The following is a 27,103-nucleotide window of genomic DNA, read 5'->3' on the forward strand; positions in this document are numbered from 1 at the left end:
TAAAGACTCGTTCAACACATCAAGTCACTGATCAATTCATTCACACTTTGAAAAGGGAATGAATTGCAATGCCCCTTCTCCTGCTAAATTTCACATTGAAAACTAAAAGGCGCAAGCAGCCCTGGGTACTGACACAGACATGTCACAAACTCCATGTGTAAGAGTATGCTATCTGAAGGGTTTAAGAGCTTAGTTTCTAATAAGTGGGGGGCTGTTCAGTTGCCCATGCTCTTAAATTTCCATTAGTCTCTATATTAAACAGTTTAATCAATTTTCAGGAGAGGTGAAGGAAGGAGAATTGTTCAGACATATGGCCAAAAAAAAGACAGCAAACTTCTGCCAAATAAGATATATTATCTATGAAGTTAAAAAGACAAAGCAAGGTATACTGGAATCAAACCCCTATATTATAATGTAAGACAATTACCAAGAAGCTTCCACTAGCACTCCATGTAATACTGGGTTCTTCTGTAGCCCCTTTCAGCTGAGGATCTCAAAGCAATTTCCAAGCAGTGAGCTTAGCCTCATCCCATTCTCGTTTGATTAATCTCTCCATCTAGCAGATGGAAAAACTAGAGCAGAGAGTTAAGGGCCAGATTCTGATATCTTAACTCCATAAATATAGGTTCCCTCCTCAAGGGCTTCCATTGACTTTAGTGAGGTGCTACCCAGCATCAGGAAGGGTACTAGAATCTGACCTTATGTGACTTGGCAAAGATTGATTATACAGGAAGTCATGGGCAGAGCCAGGAACAGAATCCATATTGTTGAGGAACTCAACACCTATTTCTCTGCTTTTAAAGGGACACCACACTTTAAATTTTGTAATTTTGAGGAGGGAAAAATCAATTAAAAGTATTTTTAAAACTATCAACCCCTTCACTTTGCCTCCCCACAGTGTCTGAAACCCTGCAGCGCTGGGAACCTGAAAGAGAAACTGATTGCACACACAGAAATGATACTGACTTTATTTTCATTCTCTAAGCAAAGAGAAGAGAGTAACAAACTGACCAATGAATTGGACTTTTATAATTTTCACTTTTAATAATCTAAGCTGTTAGCACCAAGATACAGATATTTGTTTATAACATATTACTCTTGAGTTAACTGTACACTTTAACCACTAGACAGATGCTTTCTTGTTCCCATGTACACCTATTTCATTGTTTCAACCAGATTTCTTGCATGCGGGTATTGTTTTTAGGTCATTCACCTTCCAGCATGACCTTTCCACATTTACACACACGCGCACACACACACACACACACACACCCCCCTTCATGTAGCATCAGGTGGTAGGTCAGAAGTCAAAACACAAAATAGACAAATAAGCAGCATACTTGTCCAACTGAAACAGACCTTTTAAATTGAGTGAATTTAATGCAACTGAAAGACAATGGCCTACTTTAAGTCTGGAAGGGTGGGCCTAAGTTAACATAGGACAAAACACTCACACCCTAAACTGAGGGAGGGACCACCGACCCCAGAAAATAGATTCAGTGGAAAAACAAATGGTAAATCAGGAAAGCTGGGGGATGAGATTAAAAACAAGGATACTGGATGAGGGGCACCAAAGTAGTGAACCCTGAACACTACCAACTGCTCTGCAAAGGAGTCAGTAGAATTCTGCCCAGACGCGAGAGACAATTAGGGAACAGAAATAGGCCCCACAGTAACAGAAAACCTCCCCACTGAACGTCCACCTCCGAGACAGATGGACGGCCATCCCAGCCAATGCCAGCAGAAGGTGAATGAGAGGGTCCCACGACTTTGTGTGGTTACAGACAAGGAATCCATGGAGGAAAAGATGTGTGGAAGTGCAGCCAGCACCACAACAGGAGGTTCTGCAGGAGGCGGAACAAGGGTCTGGTGCAGATAGGCATGTGCTGAGGTTGTCCCCGCACTGAAAAACAGGGCAGTTGCCTCAGAGGGCTTCACAAAAACAGCGTCAACACCATTGCTTGACATCTGTGGGAACGAAAATGCATTTGGTGTGGATATCTGATGGATTCTTAACCTCTGCAGGCTTCTCAAGTTCCTGCCATCTTCTCCCTGTTGGCATTTGGCTCTAAAGTTCCTCAACAAGCAAACTCTTTCCAATCAAGAGCACTACCAATTTCTTTTTACCTAGAGTTTGTGTTTTAAAATTCTCTACTGCAGCTCTCAGGAAATGAGGGCCCATACTACCTAAATAAAAAATTCCTAAAGTGTATCTTGAGAGAAGATTTTAGCCAGAATAGAAGGAAATAAGAAGGAAAAAGGAGTTGGGGGGTAGAGGGAGGGAAGAGAGACAGCATCAAATGAAATCTAGTGCACTGGAGGAGGGGAAGAACGGGAATGAGTCAAATAAGAACACTCAATGGGCAGGAGTAACCTGGGAACATAGAGCTGCTGAGACACTATGGTGATGGGAGCACTAGAGGAAGAAACCCAGGAACTGGGCCAGTTCTAGGATCCCATTATTGGGGGTGCAAGCAGTTACTTTGGGACCCATGCATGTCACTATTTAAAAAACAACCAACCTTCCAGGGATCCATGGGCTAGACAGTGGGTGGGATAATAATGAACAGCTAATTAAATGTGTATTTACAGTGCAACGTGACAGCAAAAGGAGCCAATGGGATTTTAGGCTGTCTACACAAGCGGCATGTCACAGACCAAAAAGGTAACAGTTAACATGGGTCTGGTATGACAGCGCCTGGAGTATGTTCAGTGCTGGGCACAATATTACTAGAAAGAAAAAAGGGCCTAGCCACCCTTAAAGTTAATGTGGATTAAAGTAGGGTGTGAATTTACAGTGCAATAGCTCTTCCTAAATCACTCCAGAAAAAGTGCCCACAAATGGAATTAAGAGGCTTCATTCTCATTTTGTTTAACCCACTTTCAAAGTTCATCAGGAACAACTTCATGTTGTAGATGAGCTGAAGTGCAACAGAGTAACAAAGACAAACTGGAAGGAGCTCAGGGCTTGGCTACACTCAAAATTCCAAAGCACTGCTGTGGGAGCGCTCCCGCAGCAGCGCTTTGAAGTGTGAGTGTGGTTGCGGCGCCAGCACTGGGAGAGAGGGGAGGTGGAGTACCTGCAGCGCTCTCCCAGTGCTCCAGCGCTGGGAGAGCGCTGCAGGTACTCCACCTCCCCGTGGAGATTAGCTCCCAGCACTGGGGCACTGTTTACACTGGTGCTTTGCAGCGCTGTAACTTGCTGCGCTCAGGGATGTGTTTTTTCACACCCCTGAGCGAGAAAATTGCAGCGCTGTAAAGCGCCAGTGTAGCCAAGGCCTCAGAAGAGCAAGAACTCTCAGAATGCTAGAGGAAAAGATTGAGAGGCAAACACACACAGCTCAAGAGTATCACTTAGGGAGAGGGAAATGTGAGAAGAGTGCAAAATCCAAAGGTGGGGGAGGTATTTAGTGAGGTGCAGTTAGGATAAAAGGGTGCAAATGAGGAAAAGCTAAAATGAACTTGAGGAAAGACATCCTGGCAGCACTTCAGAACAGGCCATGTCTACACTACAAACTGTGGTTGATTAAAGTTAAAGTTTGTATATCACTGGCACAGGTGCACACTTTGCTGCTTATGTTGGTGCTATGCGTACTCACCAGGAGTGTTTATGTTGATGTAAAGCGTGGTGCACTGTGGATAGGTATTTCAGTGTGACACACACTGCCATTGAGTGCAACGCCTTTTGGGAAATTTTCACAATATGTTGTGGGATAGAAATGACTCTCTCAGAGATCTCTATGAGCTAGGGAGACAAGTTTCCAGCATGCACAGTTTCATAATGCCATCCACATGCCATCATTTTCAGCCTTTGTTTTTTTTGTTTAAGTCCCACAAATCCCCATGGCACTTGTTGGCATCTGCCATCTCTGAGAGAAGCATGGAGCCTGCCGAGCTCTGCACTATTTTCATGAAGGCTGCAAATACACGATGCATGGTTCTCCTGTATTTGCAGATCCGCAAGAGGTACCACAACAACCACAGACATGAGGATGGCTTTGAGGACAGTTTGCTGAGGGACAGATTAAAAGACAATTGAAGGTTGTTGGTGGCAGTCACAGAGCAGCTTCAGAGGGTGGAGTGCCACTTCTGGGCCCGAGAAACAAACACTGATTGGTGGGAGTGCATTGTAATGTAAATCTGGGATGGTTGCAGAATTCCAGGCCACATTCCTGGATCTCTGTGTCAAGCTTGCCCAGGCCCTCCAGTTTAGGGACACCAGAATGAGAGCTGAATTGACAGTGGAGAATCAAATAGCCAATGAGCTCTGAAAGCTTGCAGCCCTGGATTGCTATAGGTCAGTGGGAAATAGTTTTTAGAGTTGGGAAGTCAGAACCATTGTCATGTAACTGTGTAGACCATGAATCGCATCCTGCTATGCAGGGACTCTTGGCAAGTGCAAGACACAGACAATATATTTGCAGCAATGGGGCATCCAAACTGCAGTGTGGCCACAGACAGTACACACATCCATACTTTGGCAGCAGCCCACCTTGCCGCAGAGTATATCAACAGAAAGAGCTACTTTTCTATGGCTACACAAGGGTTGGTGGATCACCGGGAGCGCTTCACGGATATCAGTGTGGGCTGGTCAGGGAAGGGTCATGATACTCACATCTTTAAGAACACAGAACTGTTCAGAAAAATGCAAGTAGGAACTTTCTTTCCCGACCAGCAGATTACCACTGGCGATACAGAAATGCCAAGGGTGATCTTGGAGGACCCAGCCTATGCCCTGATCCCCTGGCTCATGAAGTCATACGCAGGCCACCTGGACAGCACCAAGGTAAGATTCAGCTACCAGCTCAGCAGATGCAGAATGACAGTTCAATGTGCTTTTGGTAGATTGAAGGGATGCTGGCTGTGTTTACTCACTAGATTGCATCTCAGTGAGAAAAACATCCCCATGGTTACCGCTGTCTGTTGTTTCTGGTATAACAGCTGTGAGACAAAGGGGGATAAGCTGCTGCTAGGGTGGAGGACAGACATGGAGCAGCTGACTGAGTTTGAAAAGCCAGATTCAAGGGTCACTACAAGAGCTCAACATGGCGCTGTGGAGTGAGGGAGGCTTTGAAAGAGCCCTTTAGCAGTCAGCCACAGTAATCTTATGTGACGTAGTGTTCTCTGGGTCTGGAACTTCAGGTGCTGCTCAGAACTGTGTAGTGCTTGCTATATATTCATAAATATGACTGGGTGTTTTCCTGAAACTATGAATACTATGGTGCTTGCTGTACCTTTACAACGACGTTTGCTTTGAATACTGCTATGCATTCTACAGTACTTGTTGTGAACTAATGAAGATCATCTGATTCTCCAAAAACATTAAGTGGGAAAAAACAGTATAAAAAAGTAATGTACAAAAACCGCCACAAGCAATGCAATACTAATGTGTAACATAACGAGGTGAAAACAAATGTTTACTTCCTTTCTAATTTTATGTCCATTTGAATGCACAAATGTAGTCCATTGTGGAAACACATATACCAGTTGTGGTCCTCATAGGTCAGTGTATGCAATGCTATGATTTTCTTTGCTGCCCCACCTTCCTCCTTCCCTGCGTGGAATGATAGAGGCAACGATCTGCTCCGTGATGCCACGTGGTATGTTGTGGAGTGTAGGAACAGTGACCATGAAGTTCTCCAAATAGTGCAAAGGATGGAGAATCCAAGATTTTGGGACCTGTAGGACAACCATCAGCATTTGAATCTGCTGCCTGAGAAGACCCATTACATCCTAGCACATTTCCCACTTATTCTGCTTGGACTCCTGGGCCTTTTTCCTGTCCTCTCTGTCTTTCTCTATGTTGTTGGTTGTACGGGCTCTCTGAGCCCTTTGTTTGTGGTCCGATGCAGCACTGACTGGCAGGATCTTGCAGAATACATCTTTTTCAGTCCTCTTCTTTCTCCTCCTCATCAGGATCAGGTATTCTGCAGGTGTGGAGGGGGAACTCTTCAAGGCGGCCACCCTAGAAGGTGCTGATAAAAAACAGACAGATGTACCACTGGATTTACAGACACAAGGGAAAGAGAAAGATAAGTTTCAAAACTCCCTTCCTTTATTTCCATAAACATTTTTAAAAGACATGCTTATTGGCCCTTCTGCTTTGGAGCAACTCTGCACAGAACCACTCTCCAATCCCAGCCATGGTGAGTATGGCGTGCCAGGGCAGGGAACGTTCCATTGTATGAAGCGATATAATTTTGGTCCCTATTCCGTAAGTAGTATAGGGCACTGAGCACTGGCACTATTTTCCACAGGCAGTGGTGCTTTAAGCTGATGTCTCAATCTGGAAGGTATCAAAGGCACAGAGAGCACAGCTACTACTGGCTTCCTGAAGCAACCCAGACCCATATGTGGCTAGCCTGTTTACTGCAATGGTGCCAGCCAAAGGCATCATGGAATGGCACAGGGAAATGTCCTACCGTCGAGGAAGACATAAGGCTGCCATCCCTAGCAATCATGGGGAAAGGACTGCAGAGTACCTCCATGAAAGTTTCATCAAACTTCTCTCAGGAGGATAAAAGGGACATCCCTATGCACAAAACCAAGATGCTGCACATGTCATTACCCAGTAGGGTTAGGCTGGGGACACACAGATAACTCTACCTATGTTTTTTGTACCGCTACTTCCTCTTGTATGAGCAAATGAAAAGTCGATACCCGTCTCTTGTTAGCTTGGGGTTGGGCTAGGTTCCATCTTTAAATTTAAAGAACGTACAGAAAAATGCATGTACACACTTAACCGGGTTCCCTTCCCCTTCATCAGGCTCATCAATACTCACCTGTGGCACTGGCTATACTGTGTCTGAATCTCACATAGGTCCTGGCTTGCTGCATGGCTGGAATCCCCTGCTGTGTCTCCCCCACACTCCTTCCTCCTCGCTGTACACACCAGGTTTGTCTGTCCTGGGCTCCTCGGAGGTATCCACAGTGGGCTGCAGGATGCTGGTGGAGTCTCCGCCAAGTATGCCATGCAGTAACTTGTAGAAGCAGCAGGTCTGAGGCACAGCACCAGATCTGTTGTGGTGCTCCCTGACCTTGTGGCATCCTGTGAAGTTCCTTCGCTTTCATGCGGCACAACCTCTTCTCCCCACAGGCCCAGGAGATCCAAAGCACCTGTCTACTCCAGCCTGGAGCACATCTAATACCTCTCTGTCTGTGTGGGGTCAGAACAGTTGGCTGGGCAGTTGCACACAAGAAGGGAGAGCTGTTAGGTGCGTTTACCAACATCTGCACTCAGGAAAAGGCATCTCAACAACATGTGAAGGGGAGGAAGGATTTTGAAAGGTGGGGGTGCTTCTGGTCTCTGTGACCCTTAGGCAGTGGAGTTTAAAATTGTAACCAGAGTGGTCACTGTTGCAGAGAATGGGGTGTTGTGGGACAGATTCTGACTGTTAGGGTTGACACAGGCCATGTAGTGTGTACACTCGCACTGCACTGACCTCAGTACGACAACCATGGTTCCACACGGTTTGGGGAGATGGTTTGACTGTGTTGATATAACAGGGCACTTACATCATAAGAACGGCCCCACTGGGTCAGACCAAAGGTCCATCTAGCCAAGTATCCTGTCTTCTGACAGTGGCCAATGCCAGGTGCCCCAGAGGGAATGAACAGAACAGGTAATCATCAAGTGATCCATCCCCTGTCGCTCATTCCCAGCTTCTAGCAAACAGAGGCTAGGGACACCATTCCTGCTCACCCATCCTGGCTAACAGCCATTGATGGACTTATCCTCCATGAATTTATCTGGTTTGTTTTTTAACCCAGTTATGGTCTTGGCCTTCACAACATCCTCTGGCAAGGAGTTCCACAGATTGACTGTGCATTGTGTGCAGAAATACTTCCTTTTGTGTGTTTGCTGCCTATTAATTTCATTTGGTGACCCCTAGTTCTTATGTCTACACTCAAATTTGTCTCCAGCCAATGTAACACATACCCAAATAACGTGGCACAAGGTAACTTATGTCAACCTAACTTTGCAGTGTGGACCAGGCTTTAGAACTGCCTCCCAAGGGAAGTAGCTGAAGCCCCATCACTTGTGGGAGATTTAAAACTAGACAGGCTAAAGTGATCTTGTATTGACCGAGAACTGGAATGGATAATCAAATAGGTCTTTTTTCCCATCTAACTCCTATAAATCAAAAACCCATCCACAGGATGGGAACATAATCTGGTCCAATAAGAGATATTACCTCATCCACCTCATCTCTCTCTAAAGCAAGACTATAGACAAGGAGGCAATGAACAGCTGGATAATGGAAGCTATTTAGGCCCAGATCCTGTAAACATTTAAGCACATGCTTAACCTCATTCACGTGAGCTGTTCCATAAAAGTCAAAGGAGCTACTTGCATGAGTTAACACACATACTAAAGCGTTTTCGGGATCAGGGCCTTAGACAGCTGGAGGGTAAAGCAGCAGATTACCAAGTATTTTAGAACAAAAATAGCTCGAAAGTCTGGAGTCTTATCCTAGGAGTCACTTTTCCATAAGCAGTCCCCCTCCTAGCTGCACTACCTCCCAACTACTGAATCTCAAGCCATCAGAGAATGCCCAAGTAAGTGCCAGCTTGATGATTTTTATTTTAAATCTGAGTGGAATGATGCAACTGTTCATTTGCAATCTGCACCTCAATTCACAGAGATCCTGCCACTGTACACGAATGGAAATACAGTGTATGTTCCATGGGGAAAACATTCATAAGCACTACCACCAGTAAACAGAAGGTGTTACATATTCTGGACATGCCTCAAATGCAAGTTCAGTGCCACTGTTGGAGCAACAGTTTCAGAATTACCATCATCATTAAACTAGGGCTTAGAACCTGGGCACAGTAACAGTGTTACACTATCGTGTTAATAAAATTACAAACAACAGCAAACAACTATGTTAAAAGAACATTAAGGTTCTAAAGTCAATTACGAAAAAGCTAGAAGATGCCAGAACTAAGGTTGCTCCTTATCTATGCAACGTTAATTCGACCCTTGTGCATACACATTATGATATAGTCTTCAATTACAGGATCACAGAGTGGATAAAAATCAATTCTTTTTTAAAAAAATAAAAATAAAAGAAATCATTTTTAAAATCGGATTTTTGATAAAACGCTTTTTAAGAAAAAACCTCTCTCAAGATAGTTTTAATTAAGATATATTATAGCTCAAAGATATTTCATCATGGAATAGGGATTATAAATCCTAATTCTATAGTATGAGACAATATATTTATGTAATGTTTAAGTTTTGTAAATGAGTTCTAATAGTTCATGGATTAGGGACCCAATCATATGGGGTTCCACAGGCTTCGTATAGATTATTTAGGTTAATCCTTCTATCTACCCAAAGGGACTCTGTGCTCAATCTAGAAGATACCCTCAGAGATGCTGAATTTTGCAGTTCTCAAATTGTGGATTTCTGTCTCCAGAGCTAACATGCTTTTAACAGCAAAAATGGTTTTAAAATAAATAGATAAATATATATAGAGAGGTAAGAAATAACAGACCTCAACTCTATTGTCCCTCTGCAAATTTCTGTACACAAAATCAATACCTTACCTCTCTCTAAAAACGTGCAAAGTTTCAAAAAGTTCAATAAACAGAAGATTGGTGGGGGCAGAGCAGATCTGGACAAGGAGAAGAAGTCTGGAAATAAATGTGAGAAGTGAGGGACATATGCTTGTTTTGTTAAAATATTATGTTTGCTGCTGAAGAAAAAAATCCAAAATATTTAACTAAAACAACAACGTTAAGTAAAACAATTTAAATGTCTGTCTGGTGATGTTCTCCTCTTGATACAGCATGGCAAGAAAAATCCTCCAAATATTAATGATTAACCTGTTGAACTGGAGATATTGAGAGGCGAACTGACTTCATAAATATCTGCTTCAATTATCTTTGGTAAATGAAATAACCAAACAATTAATTTTCTGACATAGCTGTAAAACTACATCTGAAAAGTTTTCAAAATAGATCACTGTTTAAAAAAGTGTAGTGTGTACCTTCCAAAAATGAAACCTACATCTATTTCTGAGTTGTGAAGAATATGAATTAAGATTATAACAACCAACAAGAATGCACTTTTATGTAGAAACCATGATTAAATCAAGTCTTCCTGACTGATGATTTAAATCAAATCCATCCTGCAGGATCATATATTTTGTCCTCCAGAGGACCTCTGCCTCATTTAATAGTTTTTGTTCGTACTTTTCTAAGTTAAAAAAAAAAAAATGGAAAAACTACAAACACTACAAAAATTTGATCGTACAGAACCATACTGACCACTGTGATGGGTTGGATCACAGAACCCCCTTGGGAGCTGGCAACCAATGTGCCCAGACTACTTCTACCGCTGCCTTCCCTGCCAGCTCAGGACCCCAGCACCCTGTCTTGCTGAGCCAGACACACCCGTCTGCTTGAACACAGACCCAGGGTCTGAATTACTTGCCCCAAAGCTGCAGGTTTACCTGAAAGCACCTAACAGAAGTGTTCCTGTCTTTAACACCCAGATGCCCAACTCCCAATGGGGTCTAAACCCAAATAAACCCATTTTACCTTGTATAAAACTTATGCAGGGTAAACTCAAATTGTTCGCCCTCTATAACACTGATAGAGATATGCACAGTTGTTTGCTCCCCCAGGTATTAATATATACTCGGAATTTATAAGTAAAAAGTGATTTTATTAAATACAGAAAGTAGGATTTAAGTGGTTCCATGTAGTAACAGACAGAACAAAGTAAGTTACCAACCAAAATAAAATAAAATGCGCAAACCTATGTCTAATCAAACTGAATACAGACAATCTCACTGTCAGAAATGCTTTAGTAATTTTTCTCCTCAGACTGGACAACTTCCAGGCCTGGGCACAATTCTTTCCCCTGGTACAGCTCTTGTTCCAACTCAGGTGGTAGTTAGGGGATTCTTCATGCTGGTCCTCTCCTCCCTTTGTTCTATTCCACCCCTTTATACATCTTTTGCATACGGCAGGAATCCTTTGTCCTTCTGAGTTCCCACCCCATTCTTCTCAATAGAAAGACACCAGGTTAAAGATGGATTCCAGTTCAGGTGATATGACCACATGTCACTGCAAGACTTCATTACTCACTTGGCAGCACACATGTATACAGGAAGACTTACAGGTAAACACAGCCATCTGCAGACAATTGTCCTGGTTAATGAGAGTCATCAAGATTCCAAACCACCATTAATGGCCCACACTTGGAATAACTACAATAGGCCCTTAGAGTTATATTTCATATTTCTAGTTTCAGATACAAGAGTGGTCCATTTATACATATAGGATGATCACCAGTAGGTTAGAACCTTTGTTACGACACCTTACAAGAGACCTTTTGCATGAAACATATTCCAGTTACATTATATTCACTCATTAGTATATTTCTACAAACCCATGTAGACTGCAACATCACAACCACCACCCCAGTTTATCTGCAGGGTTGGGACTTTTAGAGTAACAGACAGACCTATATCACTTGAGCTAATGGATTAATTGGCACTAGTAGAAAGCTGTTATTTTCTATGTGGTCCTGCCACTAGATGGGTTGGAGACACCTTCTGCTAGTAGATTTCACTGCCTGCTACATAGCAAAGCAATGTTGAAACTTCAAAATAATGGGGGTCCAATTTCTAAACCTTTATGCCCCAATCCTCTCTCCCCAGCTCATTCACCTGTCTCCTCCCACACTGCAATCCTCTCATCCCCTGCCTTCTGTCCCCTCCTTGCTCTCCTGCCTGTCCCAGGCAACCCTCCCCACATCCTGTTCTTCACTCCTCTTCATGAGTCAGAGGCTCTCTCTTTCTCTTCCTCCCTGCCTAAGTGCCAAGCAGGGGGAAGCACTGAGCAGATAGGAGAGGCAGTCTCTCTGCTTTCAGTTCTGCTGCCTGGCATGACAGTTTAAGAGCTGCTCAGATCCCACAGCTCTGGGGTAGAGCATCATACTCCGTGTGGATAGAACCTTCAGAGAATTTAACAGACAAACTCTCTACTGAGCACGTGCAAACAGGTCTCTACTGAGCATGTGCAAACAGACTTTCAGAGGCTCATAACTTGGCTGAATTTGGGCACATTTTCATAACAACAACAAAAGGCAGATTGCTGGCACCAGGGTAATGTCCCTGTCAAATTTCAAGACCCTGTTCCACAGCATGGAGTTGCAAGAGCTTCTCAGTTGAACAGTCATATAATTTTTTTAAAAATGTGTAAAACAATGTATTTTCCCCAACCTCATTCCTGGACGTGTTTGAGCTGAAGTTTTCTCAAAAAAAATTCAGCATGAGGCACATCAAGGCAGTGTCAGGCAATCTTAACTATTGGTGGCACCACCCATGCCATGTGGAATTAACTGCAGTCAAGTCTGTGTGCTTTTCATGGGGACCCACTACTTAGGTACTTATTGATCCTGTAGTCCTTACATAGGCACAGCTCCCATTTAAGTCCATGGAATTTTTTCTGCAGCATATGGCCCCTACCATATCAATAAACATGTCCATCTTTATCTGCCTCTCCTACTGTTCTGTTTAACCCTCAGAGGTGTGGTAAGAGGATGCAGCCATCTTTTTTATGACCATCATACAGCATATGATCCAACTCCAGGCAAAACACATTAGATATCCTCCTTAACAACAGACAGACTCCCCCCTCAGCCTGTCCTGACCACCACCACTCAAATATAGAACCCAGCTAAGAATCACAACTTTCCCTCCATCTTTAATATTCCTCACTGTTCCCAGTCTGGATGTTTTATGTTACACCCAGGTTTAATACAGCAACATTCCCTTTTCACTTGCAGTCCGGAACATCAAAAAATCAAATTGAATGATCATTACTGAAGACACTTGTCTCCACCTGTGAACAATATTAACTTTTTATTAATTGCTTGGAACAGTAACAATCTTAGTGTTCAATGCATTCATTATATCAGTACTATTACTTATAAATATGCATATTGATTCTCCAATGTATATGGTTTATTTTCACAAAAAAGTGATTGTAGGATTTGGCTATGGCTGCAATGGTACTCTGAGTAGCCTTTTCAATAATTTTGCATTCTAGCAGAAAATAAATCAAGAGCAACAAAAATATTTAATAAAACCCCAAAGAAATAAAGTCACAATTAAAAACAACAAAAATAGATGAAAAATGGTCAAAACAGTCACAGAACAATTTAAAATCACCTGCTTATTTGTGGTAGGAGTCAATTCTCCATACTGATTTTTGTGCAAATTTATGTTTTCTTGGGAAGGGCAGGAGAGGAATAGAGATAAACTTGTAGAACTGATAAATAAAATTGTTTTTAATTGTTCACTTTATTAATGTAACTTCTGTTCACCATTCACTACACTTGCCTGCACTGTAACTTCTGTTCACTGTTTGCCATATTGTAATTCAAACCCCATTTTAAAACGCTCACTCCATTTTGTAAAAGCTTCCTCCAACCTTCATTTTTTGCAAACCCTGCTGTAATCTTATTAGTTAGTTTAGGTGTAGCGAAATGAAGGACATGATTAATGGATTATAGAATATACACAAACCTCCAGACACCCATCCAAAAATGCCATGAATTGAAGTCAGGAAAAGAGTTCAGCTAAAAATAGAACGGACTGAAGACCTGTACAAACAGTAGAATAAGAAAGTAAAAAGACATCCACCCTAAATAAGAAAAGGAAAAAAAAAAAAAAAAGAAAACAAAACACGAAAGGAGATTCAACGCAAGGTATCAAAGCAGGCAACTAGAAGGTCACGCTGCAATTGACGGGGAATCCATCCAAACAAAACACAAAGCAAGCAGTGATCACAGCAAGCACTATAGACATTTAGTTGGATTCAAAGACTGTAAAAAGAAGGGTGAGATAAGAGACTTTGCGGTGAACATTCTGCTGCTAACATGGAGCCAGCCACCTTGCTATAATTTACAACAGCAGAATGAAGCAACTCCCATGAAGTAACATTAGGAAAATCCTATAAAGCTGGACTCTGAGACTGGAGGACTTTGAGTCTATGTTCTGCTGCCAGCCTCCAGGAGCGCATCAGGTGCACCTGACCCGGACTCGGCTCCACTCTTGTGTATCAGAGTACCTGGCCAATATTCTGGTCACAAGCAACTTAGGCTGGTAACTATATAATATCTACACAGAACTTGTAATGAATGATTGATGGTGAATGGAGATTTGCTGATAGTATATACGTATTATATATAAAATCATAGGAACAAGTAACCAAACAACATTGTTTGCTGTTATTTTATTTTATTATGGTATTTACAATAAATGTGACAAATGTCTTGTCCCCTTTAAGATCTTGCTAGTTTTTATTGGTATAACAAACTGACATTTCCGTGCTCACTGAGAAACTAACACTGAAGCAAACCACAGTGTCCACCTCCCATGGAAGGTAACTAGCTAGACAATTAGCTGCATAACATGGTCCCCAGCATCAGGTTTATTTTTTGTTAGGTTCTCTAATAGTCATTTTGTTGTTAATTTTTGTTATTAATACATTTGTATTGTTACATTTGCTTGTATTGTTAATTCCACACTTTCCTCTGTGCACTCTGGTTCTACTTCCTCAAGCCCTAAAGGGTAGTTCTTGGGCCCCCATAACCTGTAAGACCTTGGCCCATAATTGTAGGGCCCCATCTTTCAGGTCCCCAGAAACCTCTTCAGAACTGTTAAAAATAGGGGATTCTGCAACATTTTAGCAACTAAATGTTAGTTTAAGTCCAAATCAGCTTAACCTTGCATGACAACTGTGGTCCTCCTACAAAATCTTATTTGTTGTGTGTGCTTAAAGTCCTGACCTCAGTAACTTTTATTGTTTGATGGCTACTGCAGCATCAAACCTGGGCCTCATTTTATTTGTCAATGTACCCAATAATTGTAGTGTTTACGTTATATCTGGTGTTTATAACTAAAACCATTACAATTGACTATTCACCTGGTTATAATTGTTTGGTTTGTTTGCAACAGCTCACCTGTTCCCTACCATGACAACACCTACTGTAAAGATCATAGATCAAGGGGCAGAGTGTTAGCGGCCCCCCAGCAGATGAATGTAAATGCAATATCAGTACTGTTTTTACTAAAAGTCACACTTACTATTTACCACGGCCAAAAAAGTCCTAGCTAACGCTAACAGCTGAGCTGGCTGACTTCTCGATTGACCTTGGAATTAGATGGCAAGACCTTACTGATGGCCTAATTAAAAGCAAAGAAGTGACCAAATTTTTAGAACAGATGACCAAGTAGGAAATTGGACTATTCATATTATACACGCCAATGGGGACATGCTACGAACCACCACCGCAGAGAAACAAACTACAACCTACCACTGGTATGATATAGTCTCTGGATGGTCCCCGACTACCACTGGCATCCTATCAGTAATGCTACACCCCTTGATAGTAGTCTTAATATTAAATTGTATTTGTATAATTGGTATGTGTTTTCAGATAAAAAGAATGTATGCTAAATTGGAATCACAAACGCATGTTGTCTCAAAGTACTCTCTCTTAAAACAGGTTAAAAAGAAAGTGACACTAACCATTATATACATATCGTAGTGTCAAAAGGGGGATTATGTAGGGATATTAAAGAAGGTACTAACAGTGATTCCCCCAAGTGACAGTGACCCCCAGTTTCACCAAGTACAAAAATCTTTTAGTTCTTCTGTTAAAACTTGCAAGCGCCTGTCTGCAGAAAACACTGATTGTATCTGTCCTGTGAAAGATACTCTATTACTATGTAAAACTTACAAACAAGTTAATTGGACTTTGTTCTTGATGTAAACACTATGCAAGCATTAAGCTGTAATTGATACAATGTAAACAAACAGACCCCCACCCTCTGTGATTACAGGGCTGGGAATCTCGTAGGAATTAACACACACTCCAAAAGTGGTGGAGACAGTAAATTAAAATATGGTTAAGACATGGAATGTATGTTGATGAATGCTTGATGTGCATGAATGGTTAGGGAGGTGCCAGCCTAGAAAGGGAATATCCATCGGCTGAAGACTGCGTCAAGTGGTCCACCAGACAACCCCCGGAGGGTAAACTGAGATCCGCCCCATCATCTGAAAGGATGAAAAACACAAACTTTGGACAGTGTAAAGCCACCAGGAATGTGCCATCTGCTGATTGAGTCAGCAAAAGCAGGGTGAAACAGCTCCCATAGAGTAACATAGGAATTAATTCCTATAAGAATGAGCTCTAAAGACTGAGGACTTTGAGTCTCTGGCTCTGCTGCCAACCTCCAGGAGCATCAGGTGCATCTGACACAGACTCAGCTCCATCCTCATGACCAATATACCTGGCCAGTAACTTGGCATGAGCAACTTCTAGGCTGGTAACTATAACACCTATACAGAACTTGAATGATTGTGCGAATGAACGTGCGTGTATAAGGAATAAGTAGTAATAGGAATTAGTCAAACAACGTTGTTTACTTGTCTTTTGCTTTATTATTATATTTGCAATAAATGTGGCATCTTTGCCTTATCCCTCTTAATAAGATCCTGCTGGTTTTTATTATATTGGTATAACAATAGCAATAATCCTCATAAATAATTTAATGATTAGAAAAAACACGGCCAAGAGAGAATGCTTTGCACTATCGAGTGGGAGACATGGATTTTAACTCAGGTCTTTCACTGACCCATCACTGGGGGCCATCTACACAATTCATGCTGGTCAGGTACCAGCAACACTAAGTCAGCCAGGGGAAGAGCAGTCAGAGAAACATAAGGCATACACACAAAAACTGAATGATATGTATGGGGTCAAGTTACGTTTTGGGATCCTCAGATGAAAGGTACTCCACAAATACAAAGCATTTTGTGAAGGTGCAGTGTATTATCACTCTTTTAGACACTGGGAAACTGGGGAGAAGTGGTTTGGTGGTTAGGGGGTTAACTTGGGACTTGGATTCAATTCCCCATCTCTGCCACAAGTTTCGTCTGTCTCTGTTCCTCATCTGCTAGAACTTCTCTACTCTCACAGGGTTGATGTGAGGAAGATTGTGAGCAGGACTGGCGCTAGGGTTTCTGGCACCCTAGGCGCCGGGACATTTCGCCGCCCCGCACGCGGGTCTCGCAGCTCTGGCGGAGCTGCCGCAGGCATGCCTGCGGCAGGTCCACCGGAGCCGCGGCTCCCTGACCCGGCATGTGGGCGTGTCCTCTGGCTGCTGCGTCTACGTTGGGTGCGCTCCCTGACCGTGGGGGGGGGGCATCCATGGGCTGCCAGGCTGCAGCGAGCGGCTCGCTGACCCCTGGGGGGGGTGCGCCCTGGGCTATGCCGGGCTTGTGGCGGCGGCGTCACTGACCCAGCGGGCGCGCTGACCCGGTCGGCAGCACTTGACCGGGGGACACGCTTGGGGCTGCTTATGGCGGCAGGCAGCTGCTGGTGCCGGCAGCTCGCCCCTCCTAGCAGCCATGGCTGACATTTAAAATTTGGGGTGCGCCACTTTTGGGCACCCCATGACTTGGCGCTCTATGGCAATACACGCTAGTTCACCTAAATATATGTATGACCAGTCCTTGCCATTGTATGAAGGTTTTCCAGTTACTCCAATAACGCAGGCCATCTGAGTTTAGACGAGCACAGCGAAATTAATAAGATGTTGTTTGCCAGACCAGATTGATCGACAAGACAAGGATGGTTGCAGCGTTTGTGGTGGGTGGAACAAGTAGGAGCAAACATCGTAGACAGTGCGTATATGAGAGAGACGCGAATCCTGTATACGGTTAGACAAGAGTTCAAAGGGACACTGCTCAGAGGTAAACAATTAAGAAATCCGCGTTGGGCTATAAATTGATCATATAGCATACTCAGATTAGTACACGCTAGGGGTAAAGATGAAAACAGTCTATATTTTACACTTCCTGGTGCCAGCTTGGACAGTAAGATAAATAATCGTATCCACTCAATTTATATTTCATTAGCCTTCAGAACATGGGGCAGATATCCCCAAAACCTTGGTTCTTTATATAAAAAGCCAAACAATTATTTTGCTTATATTTAAAGTGCACTAAGAAACTCACCCAGACTCTTAAGTTCGATTCGACACGCATAAGACATGCTCTTAAGAGTATGCAGCAATAAGGCAGCCATCTTTTTTCAACACAGAACTCAATATGAGAGTGTCCAGGGCACGTACGGCAACCCTATAACACAAACAGAAGTTACAGTAGAACCTACAGAGTATAACACCAAGTTAGAACTGGCAGTCAATCACTAGAAATCTCAATTTTGCGGACAGAAGACACAGCAGTCAGCAGCAGCAGACCAGACATAAAAAGCAAAACCATAACTTACTGAGTAAATAAAACACTAAAAAAAATAAAGGGAAAGTTTAAAAAGATTTGACAATTAAGGAAACTTCTAATGTTGTTTCATTTAAAACATGTTAAAAGCAGCATTTGTCTTCTGCAGATATTGTTTTAAAAGTTGTTTTAAGTCAGCGTAGTGTAGACTCAGGACTTGTTAAACCGATTTAAAAGCGTTAAATCGATTTAACGCTGCACCCGTCCACACTACACTGCTCTTTATATCGATTTAACATGGGCTCTTTAAATCTTTCTTTGCGTAACTCCTATGCAAACGAGACGGCATGTATGACTAAATCGATTCTTAACATATATCGGATTAGTGTTAGTTATGCGAGCAAATTCGACGTTATTGGTCTCATTAGTTTACAGTAGACACCCACAGTTGTATCACGGTCTAGACGCACAACACTCCAGAATGGTATTACTAGCTCTCTCGGACCATGGACGCACACCACCGAATTAATGTGCCTAGTGTGGATGCGCACAATCGACTTTATAATATCTGTTTTATAAAATCGGTTTAAGCTAATTCGAATTTATCCTGTAGTGTAGATGTAGCCTCAATGTTCAGCTGTAAAATTTTGAAAGAACCACCATAATGTTTTGTTCACAGCTAGGAACATTTCAGAGTTTGAACAACTCCTGAGGTTTTCATAACTCGGAGGTTCTGCTGTACTTGCTATCTAATCTAGTTCTGGTCAAGGGAAAATATTGATTTACAATCTAACTACCTTTCCTTTGAGTCATAGCTGCTTTGTTTTTAAAATTCTCTCTTCCCAGTTGCTGAGTAAAAAAAAAAAACAAAAAAAAACCTACACAAAACAGAAAGGAGGAAAGAAACTACCTAACCCTACCCAAAAATAATACAACTGGGAAAAAATGTTTTTGCACTCCAATTTTTTCAACTGTAGATTTTAAGGGTATATCTACACTAGAGACCTTACAGTGCACAGCTGTACTGCTGCACCTGTGCCACTGTAAGGTCTCCTGTGTAGCTGCTCTGTGCCGACGGGAGAGAGCTCTCCTATCAGCTTAATTAAACCACCCCTAACAAGCAGTGGTAGCTATGTCTGCAGGAGAGCACCTACCGCCACCATAGCGCTGTCCACACCAGCGCTTGTCAATGAAACTTATGTTCGTCTGGGGTATTTTTTTCTACACCCCTGGACAACAAAAGTTTTACCAACAAAAGGGCTAGCGTAGACATAGCGTAAGCGTTGCTCATACCAACAGTAAAGTGCTGAACGCTCACACTGAAGTGGGAGTTTTAAGTTAACAGTGGCCCTTTTATTAGATACTCACTGGATGACTGGTTACATTTAGGCAAAACAAAGAAGCTATTTCCACCCTTCCCCACTATAAAAGTCTCCCCAATTCTTATGATTTTGGTTTTTATGTAGATTTTAAAACGAACAGATGCATAGGGCTGAAGGTTGCCAACCCTCCAGGATTGTCCTGGAGTCTCCAGAAATTAAAAACTAATCTTTAATTAAAGTTTATGTCATGTGAGAAAACCTCCAGGAATATGTCCAACCAAAACTGGCAACCACAGCACAGGCACCTTACTTTACTGGTCATTTTCCAGAAGCACCTACAGGACCCAACTGAGATAAAGGCCCCCCCACAAAAAATTTAAACAGAATCCTTGCTATCACGTGCAAATACTCATTCACCTCCCACAGTAGGGCGACTCGATAGACCTCAAAGAAGACTTTGTAGAGTACTTTGCAAAATTTGCATCCATAATTTCACCACACTTCTCAGTGAGCCAACTGCACATCATCATGAGTTAGGCGGCACTCCATCAGATGCCAACAAACAAGTGAAAAATGGAATATGAATTAATGACAGATTACAGATATTAAATATATACAGTAAGCACACTTGAAACCAAACACTGATCTCATGGTGATATCTTTAAAATGCAACATATCAATAGCACAAATAATAAATCAATCAGATGAGTTCATCATTTCCACTTATCTGCGATGGGTGTTTGATAAGCTTACCTATGTGGCAGAAGAAATAGTGTTTTCTGAACAAAAAGCAGCATCAGACTTACAGAACCAAGTCCATCACTGTTCTAACTTCAGTGACTTCCCCAGAGTTATATCAGGGATGGACTTGGCTTGGGGACTTGTGAATCAAACCATCACTTCTACTGGCTGATAGAGGACACAGAATTTGTAAGTTGGCAGACCATTCAGGGAGAGCGCAGGATGATCTCTGTTATTTCAGCTCTGCTGCCCAGCCTCATTGGAATTCCATAATACATAGTCCCTGGGCTGACATATACGAAAGTGCTCTGCCCAACTTTATACAAGCCAACAAAGAAGGGATTCAGCAAATAGGCACCAGCATTCAGAGGGAATATTTGCCCACCATGAGTGTGGCCAGAAAGGATCAAATTTATGTCTGGCCGATCTTGGAGAGCCCATTTTGCAGCCAGTGGCTGATGAGCCAGAAGTACTATGGCATGATCAGCATTGCAGTCGACTAGGGCTTTTTTTAAATCCATGCCATGCCCAGAATAGTGCAACACCTGAGCCTCAATATCATCAACCCCAGCCAGACAGAACCAATCATTGTTGCTCCTTGGAGAAGAGATCTTCACATTCTCATTGTGGAGTGGATGAATATTAAATGACTTCAGTAACTCAAACCAGTTGTTGACATCAGAAGTATAATACTCATGGTTTCCAGTGACAAAATAATTTCCCAATGGGGAATTAAGCTCACTAAGAGGTTCGACAGCAGGTCGGATGGCCATCACTTCAGAATCTGACAGATCACCTACAATCACAGTAATATCTGGTTTTAAAGCTCTGACCATCTGCACAACCATTGCAAGTTTAGTCTTCCCTACAGTGGGTCCCAGATGAATATCTGATAGCAACACCACCTTCAGGCCGTCCATGGATAAAGGCAGTTTGTGAACAGGAATCACCACTGAGGTCACTGCAGGAGGCTGGGAAGCATTCAACAACCCAAGAGCAGTCAGTGCAACTGTCACCATAACAACCAAAACAGGTTTCATGACAGTTTTACTACTGTTATTGATACCACTTGTCTTAGCATCTCTGCTGGTCAAGAGTTTATAAACTTGCTCTACAGAGCCCAGAATGAAGAGAAAGAAAATAAGGATTATATAGGCTCCTAGGCATGTGTAAGAAGCTAAGGAAAAGAAATAGGGCTCTTCTGCAACAAGAAACAGCAATGTAAAAAAGCTAGCGTGTGCCAAACCTAGAAACGTTAACACAGCTATTTTCCATGGCATGAAACAATAGGAGTTAGCAGCTGAAAGCCTGTAGAATGTGGTCACTAAACATCTCCAGATGTAAAGAGAACCTATGAGCATCAGCGCATTAACAAACAGTGCCATCTGTAATCTCCGCAGCCACCTGTGTGTACCAAACGCAAGTTGCTCTGCCAGTAAGGTCCGGGATATCATCATGGAGAAGAAGACAACTCCAGCAGCCACTGCAGCCTTTGCTTCAAGCGGCAATTTCTTGAAGGAGATCATCTTTACCGGCTGACAGTCCCTGCACCTTCCTGTCCTATATGAGTTTCCGGTAGGTTAGAATGTGGTTGTGAAGGGACTTCTTGGTCAACTTGGCCTGCAACCAGGAACCAGCATCAGCTTTTTGATATTAAGACATACAATCCCCCCTGCCCAGTCTAGAAACCAGAGAGAGGTATTATTTGGCACCCACTACCCAGGACACCAGGGTCGGTGAAGAGACTACTATCACTATCAAGGACAGCTATAAAAGGTTTATTAACTTAGAATAAAAATGATCTAGAACTCGGACAACCCAGTCCTGATCTCTATAATCTCCCATCCTCAAGGTTCCCGTTGATAAGTTATCACAAAAACCTGTGAATGCTAAACCAGTAATAAGAATTCTCCTCACAATTTTGGGATATTATCTCACAAATCATATAGTGATGATTGCTTTCCAATAACTAATAAAATATTACCAAACCCTGCTTACGTCGAAGAAACACAGCTATAGTCAACACTTTGCACTCACTACCTAATCTGCTTCCCTGACACAACACCATCTCCATTCCAACACCACACCATTACATGATAGTAAGTGTCAGTGGTACATAATGTTGCCGTCTCAAGAACCCAACAAAAAAAATCATTGACCCATGATGGTGACTATATTCACCCCAGAATAATGACATAGCCATCAATCATTCAGTTCCAGCCTTCATCCATTCAGGATCACTGGAGCACAAACACAAAGCATGCAAACCACTTCCCACATCTCACCCCTTACTTCTGTTCTTCAGAGGAACCATAGGGTGAAAAATGAGACATGCATATGCACAAAACTCCCTTTAAGGCAGCCAGGCAAAGTTATGATGAATATTTGCCAGCCCAGGCTGAAAAATATACAGGCCTCAGGATGATAATTTACTCATTTTGCTGAGCGGAATTCTGAAAGCTAGTTTAAAGGAACATTATATATTTAGTGTATATACATTCAGTCCCTTCCACATCTGCATATTCTAGGCCAGGATTTATGGAGACACTGTATCAACTGGAGTTTTGGCCTGGGAGCTAAAAAGCCATTGAAACCTAGACCAGTGGTTCTCAAACTTTTGTACTGGTGACCCCTTTCACATAGGAAGCCTCTGAATTATAAATGCTGGAGGCAAAGTGGGGTTTGGGGTGGAGGCTGACAGCTCATGACCCCTCATGTAATAACCTCACGACCCCCTGAGGGGTCCCAACCCCCAGTTTGAGAACCCCGACCTTAGACCACTCTTGTCTATGCCCTGCCTCAATAAACCCCTTTTATATGTATCCTGACAACATTCTGTCTCTCCCCTCGCCTTTTATTTTTATCGAGAGGCCACGATACTGATTATTTAAAGTTTAAAACTTTGTTTGCTTTTTCAAGATAATTAAAAAGACCAGGTACTGTGTTACGAGCTGCTCTCAGTTTAAACCAAAACTCCCCATGGAGTTACTCTGCTTTTTAATACGTGTTAACATTCTTTAGAATATGTATACAACATTAAAACAGATGACTATTAAAATAATGCTAAGGGTTTACTTCAAACACAAAAACTCAGAGGAAATGCTGCATTGGAACTCCAACAGTACTCTTCACTCAGACCTTAATCCTAAGTACTGCAACTCATATAGGCCTTTAGCAAGACTGTGTAACACTGGATGCAATCTGATGCAAATCCATATAGAAAGAGCAAGTCGCACGATAAAGCATATTAAAAATGGCAGAGAAAAGACAGATACACTTCCCCGTTCTCAACCCACACTAGTAAATTAATGTGTTCTACGTGGTACGTTGTCTGATGGTGCCAGAGCCCTGACAACTGCAGAACAGCACAAAAACAAATTCAACCAAGACAATTTAAGATCTAGAGTCATCTAATGTATAATTTGTCAAGACAGATTCTGAATAATAAAGGCTAAAACAGGCCTACCAAGAGGTGGGGGGCATTTTTTTTAAATGAAAATTCATGTCTTTCAGGATATCCTGGATTTTCTCTCTATTGTGGATGAGAGTTCAGAAAGCAATGAGCAAAACTAAGGCCTTGTCTACACTGGCAAGTTACTGCGCAGCAAAGCAGCTTTCTGGGGTGTAACTCTCAAGGTGTACACACTGCCAAACCACTTTGTACACAGAAAGTGCTCAGTTGCAGCGCTGCAAAAAAAAACAAAAAAACCCACACCTTGACAAGAATTGTAAGCCTTAAAGCGCAGAGACTCCAGCAGTGTAAACACATGATTGCTTTGTGTGCTATAAATTGGCCTCCGGAAGAGTTGTGGCCGCTCTGTTCACTGTTTTGAACTCTGCTGGAGACCTGCGCCCCTCCCGAGCTGGGGAGGGAGGCGGGGGCTGATATCAGGGTTTCTTCCTGCCTCAAGACTGGTTGCTTCCTGCTGCTGTCTGCTGACACACTCTCCCCCCACCTCTGTACACACACACACACACACACCCTTCAGTTGAAAAGCAACTGGCAATGCAGTAGGATGTCCATGGAACAATGGGATTTGGAAACCTGCATCATATGACACTGTGCCCCATGAGGCACTGCAAATCCTTCCTAAAGCACCCTATGGGCCAGTTGCACAGTGGAATAGCTACCACAATGCATTGCTCTCTTTGCAGTTGCAAGAGCTGCTAATGTGGATGTGTTCCACCATCACAAGGAGCACAGGGTTGACATGCAATAGCAGTTTAATTCCAACCCATTAATAAAAATGGCATGATTTGGTGCACAGAAACTTGCCAGTGTAGACATACCCTAAGTGTCTCACTAAACCAGATAGCACAAAATCTGTTTGCTGTAAGAAAAACTGTAAACACAGCCTCAAAAAAAGGTCAGACTCAAAGCTCCATAACCAAGCAGGGAGGAAAGTGGGCAAGATTCTACTAAAAAAGGTAACCATATTTAAGGATGTTTTCACTGGCAATGTTAAAGTGCTGCCCTGGCTGCTGTGTAATCACGGCACCCCATGCTGTAAAAAAAGGCCACCCCCATGAGGGAAGTAGCTCCCAGCACTGGTGCACTGTCTACACTGCCACTTTACAGCACTGAAACTTGCAGCGTTCAGCAGGGTGTTTTTTCACACTCCTGAACGAGAAAGTTGCAAGCGCTGTAAAGTGGCAGCGTAGACAAGGCCTAAATAACCTGCATCTATCCCATCCACCAAACAAGCTGAATAAAGGAGCAGTAGGCTCCTGCAATACCCTCAGGCATCAGGCCCTTATTGGGCTTGAGTGGAGAGTTAGAGAGCCCCTTTCCACATCAGCACAGCTTGAGGAGTGGCAAGAGACATCTGTCCTCAGAAAATACAGCCGAAAACACAGTCATGGCTGCCCCTACACTACTCTGTTCCACATGCTTTGCACCCTGTACCCAGCCCACCCGATACAAAACTGAATCTGTGCTCAGAGGACAGTGCAGACAGCACGATGCTTGCCATGCATCCAACTCATGCACCCCCACCTCCTGGCAATCAGCCCCGAGTAGAGGGTGGGAGAAGACAACTATACCGAGGCCCCAGCTCACCCGCCCTCCCCGCCTCAATGTCTGCAATATGTAAATAAAATGAAATGGGATGGGGCCCCAAAATTCCTCTCCAGTGGGTGCTTTCCGCGCCCCCAAGATCCCTGCACAGTCACTAACGCCCTTAGGGGAGCTCAGGACCCGCAGGGCTCCCTCCACCTGCCCCAGCGCAAGAGAACGCCGCGGGCTATTCCCCATTTCAACGGGAGCCCAGAGCAGAGCGTCTCCCCGGGGACACACTTACGGCTGCGCCGAGCCCCACGAGAAGCACCGCTACCAGCCCGCCCGCTTGGAGCAGAAGGCGAAGCATGACCGGCACGGACCGAGCCAGAGCCGAGTCTCATGACTCTACAGAGTCAGCTGACGGCCTTGCAGCGTCCCCGCCGGGTACGCATTGCAGGAGTGCAACGCCCCAGCTCACACGCACAGCTCTGGGCAGGGCCAGCCATACCGCCCAGGGTTTCCACTAGGACCGCCCTAGCACACGGCCCAGTGCGAACTGCTGCTACTTATCGCAGGGAGGACAGTGAACGCGCGAGCAGCCCACAGCACCACGTTCAGACAAAGGCCTCGCTTCCTTCCCGTCCCATAACAGGTATCGCTAAAGCCCTCCTCTCACAGACAAGAAAGGAAGCAAAAGTAAACGGAAAAAAAGAAAAGACGAATTGATTTTAAAAACTGACAGCAAATGGTACAACAGCCGGTAAACCCAGACGGTTTCCAGCCTAGATATAAAACAGAGAAACTAGGCGACAATTCTAAACTCTGGAATTTTCCTAAACAGTCTCCCATCAAAGTATTAACCAGGCCTGACACTGCGTTGCATCTGAGCATCAAATAGACAACAGCTCACTTAAGCCTACTCCCAACACAATAAAACACTGCCCCTGCTCCACAACCCACACACGCTCTCTACTGAGGCCTGGTCTACACTACGCTGTTAAACCAATTTTAGCAGTGTTAAATCAATTTAACGCTGCACCCGTCCACACTACACTGCTCTTTATATCGATTTAAAGGGCTCTTTAAATCAATTTCTATAATCCTACAAAACGAGAGGAGTAACGCTAAAATCGATATTACTATATCGGATTAGGGTTAGTGTGGATGCAAATCGACATTGGCCATATTATTTTACAGTAGCTACACACAGTGCACCACTCCAAAAATCGACGCTAGCCTCGGACCATGGACACACACCATCGAATTAATGTGCCTAGTGTGGACGCGCACAATCGACTTTATACTATCTGTTTTAAAAAATCGTTTAAGCTAATTAGAATTTATCCTGTAGTGTAGACGTAGCGAGACGGGATCCTCACAAACCCGCCTCACCCATCCACTACACAAAACCCGACATGCCCCCCCCCCAACAAACGCCGCACTGATCACGCCAGGCCCGCGCCACCAGCCTCACACCCTCCCTCCCCACACGATCCGCAGTATGAGAAGAGGTTATGACCAGGGAGACCTTAGCGGAAGCAAGCCAGGACGAGGCACCAAAAGCGTCTGTATCACTCAGGGTAACCCTGGGAGTGGCGGGGAAGGAGGGGAAATGGTTTTATTTCCCTTTGGTTTACGACCCACGGGGTTTGGGTCTTGGGTCCCCCAGGGAAGATTTTGGGGAGACAGGGAGTGCACCAGACACTGGAATTTCGGCTTGGTGGCAGCGCTATCAGATCTAAGCTAGGAATTAAGCTTAGAAGGG

At 43.4% G+C, this 27,103-nt stretch overlaps 2 protein-coding genes across 4 annotated transcripts in view; both read right to left on the reverse strand.

Annotated features, from left to right (window-relative positions):
* Positions 1-25,752, reverse strand: part of GLB1 (galactosidase beta 1) — an 84,173-nt gene extending 58,421 nt beyond the window's left edge. For 2 of the 3 annotated variants that reach the window (XM_032781705.2, XM_075062533.1), the window contains exon 1: positions 25,640-25,731. In XM_032781705.2, the coding sequence (XP_032637596.1) occupies positions 25,640-25,705 (66 nt within the window). In that variant the 5' untranslated portion in view covers positions 25,706-25,731. Of the gene's footprint in view, positions 1-25,639 lie in introns of all 3 variants that reach the window. The other variant, XM_075062532.1, reaches the window with a different exon arrangement.
* Positions 18,909-25,708, reverse strand: TMPPE (transmembrane protein with metallophosphoesterase domain). The gene is made up of 2 exons (XM_032781717.2): positions 25,640-25,708; positions 18,909-21,959 (listed from the first exon to the last, which is right to left on the reverse strand). Exon 2 carries the CDS (start codon positions 21,863-21,865, stop codon positions 20,546-20,548), a length of 1,320 nt encoding a protein of 439 aa, XP_032637608.1. The 5' UTR covers positions 21,866-21,959; positions 25,640-25,708; the 3' UTR covers positions 18,909-20,545.
* Positions 25,753-27,103: the final 1,351 nt, after the last annotated feature.

Source organism: Chelonoidis abingdonii, chromosome 2, assembly GCF_003597395.2.
Source record: "Chelonoidis abingdonii isolate Lonesome George chromosome 2, CheloAbing_2.0, whole genome shotgun sequence".
Taxonomy (NCBI): Eukaryota; Metazoa; Chordata; order Testudines; family Testudinidae; genus Chelonoidis; species Chelonoidis abingdonii.

What these genes read in the sequence shown, in the direction of transcription:
- TMPPE (XM_032781717.2), bottom strand. Translation starts at nt 21,865, where the DNA reads ATGATCTCCTTCAAGAAATTGCCGCTTGAAGCAAAGGCTGCAGTGGCT.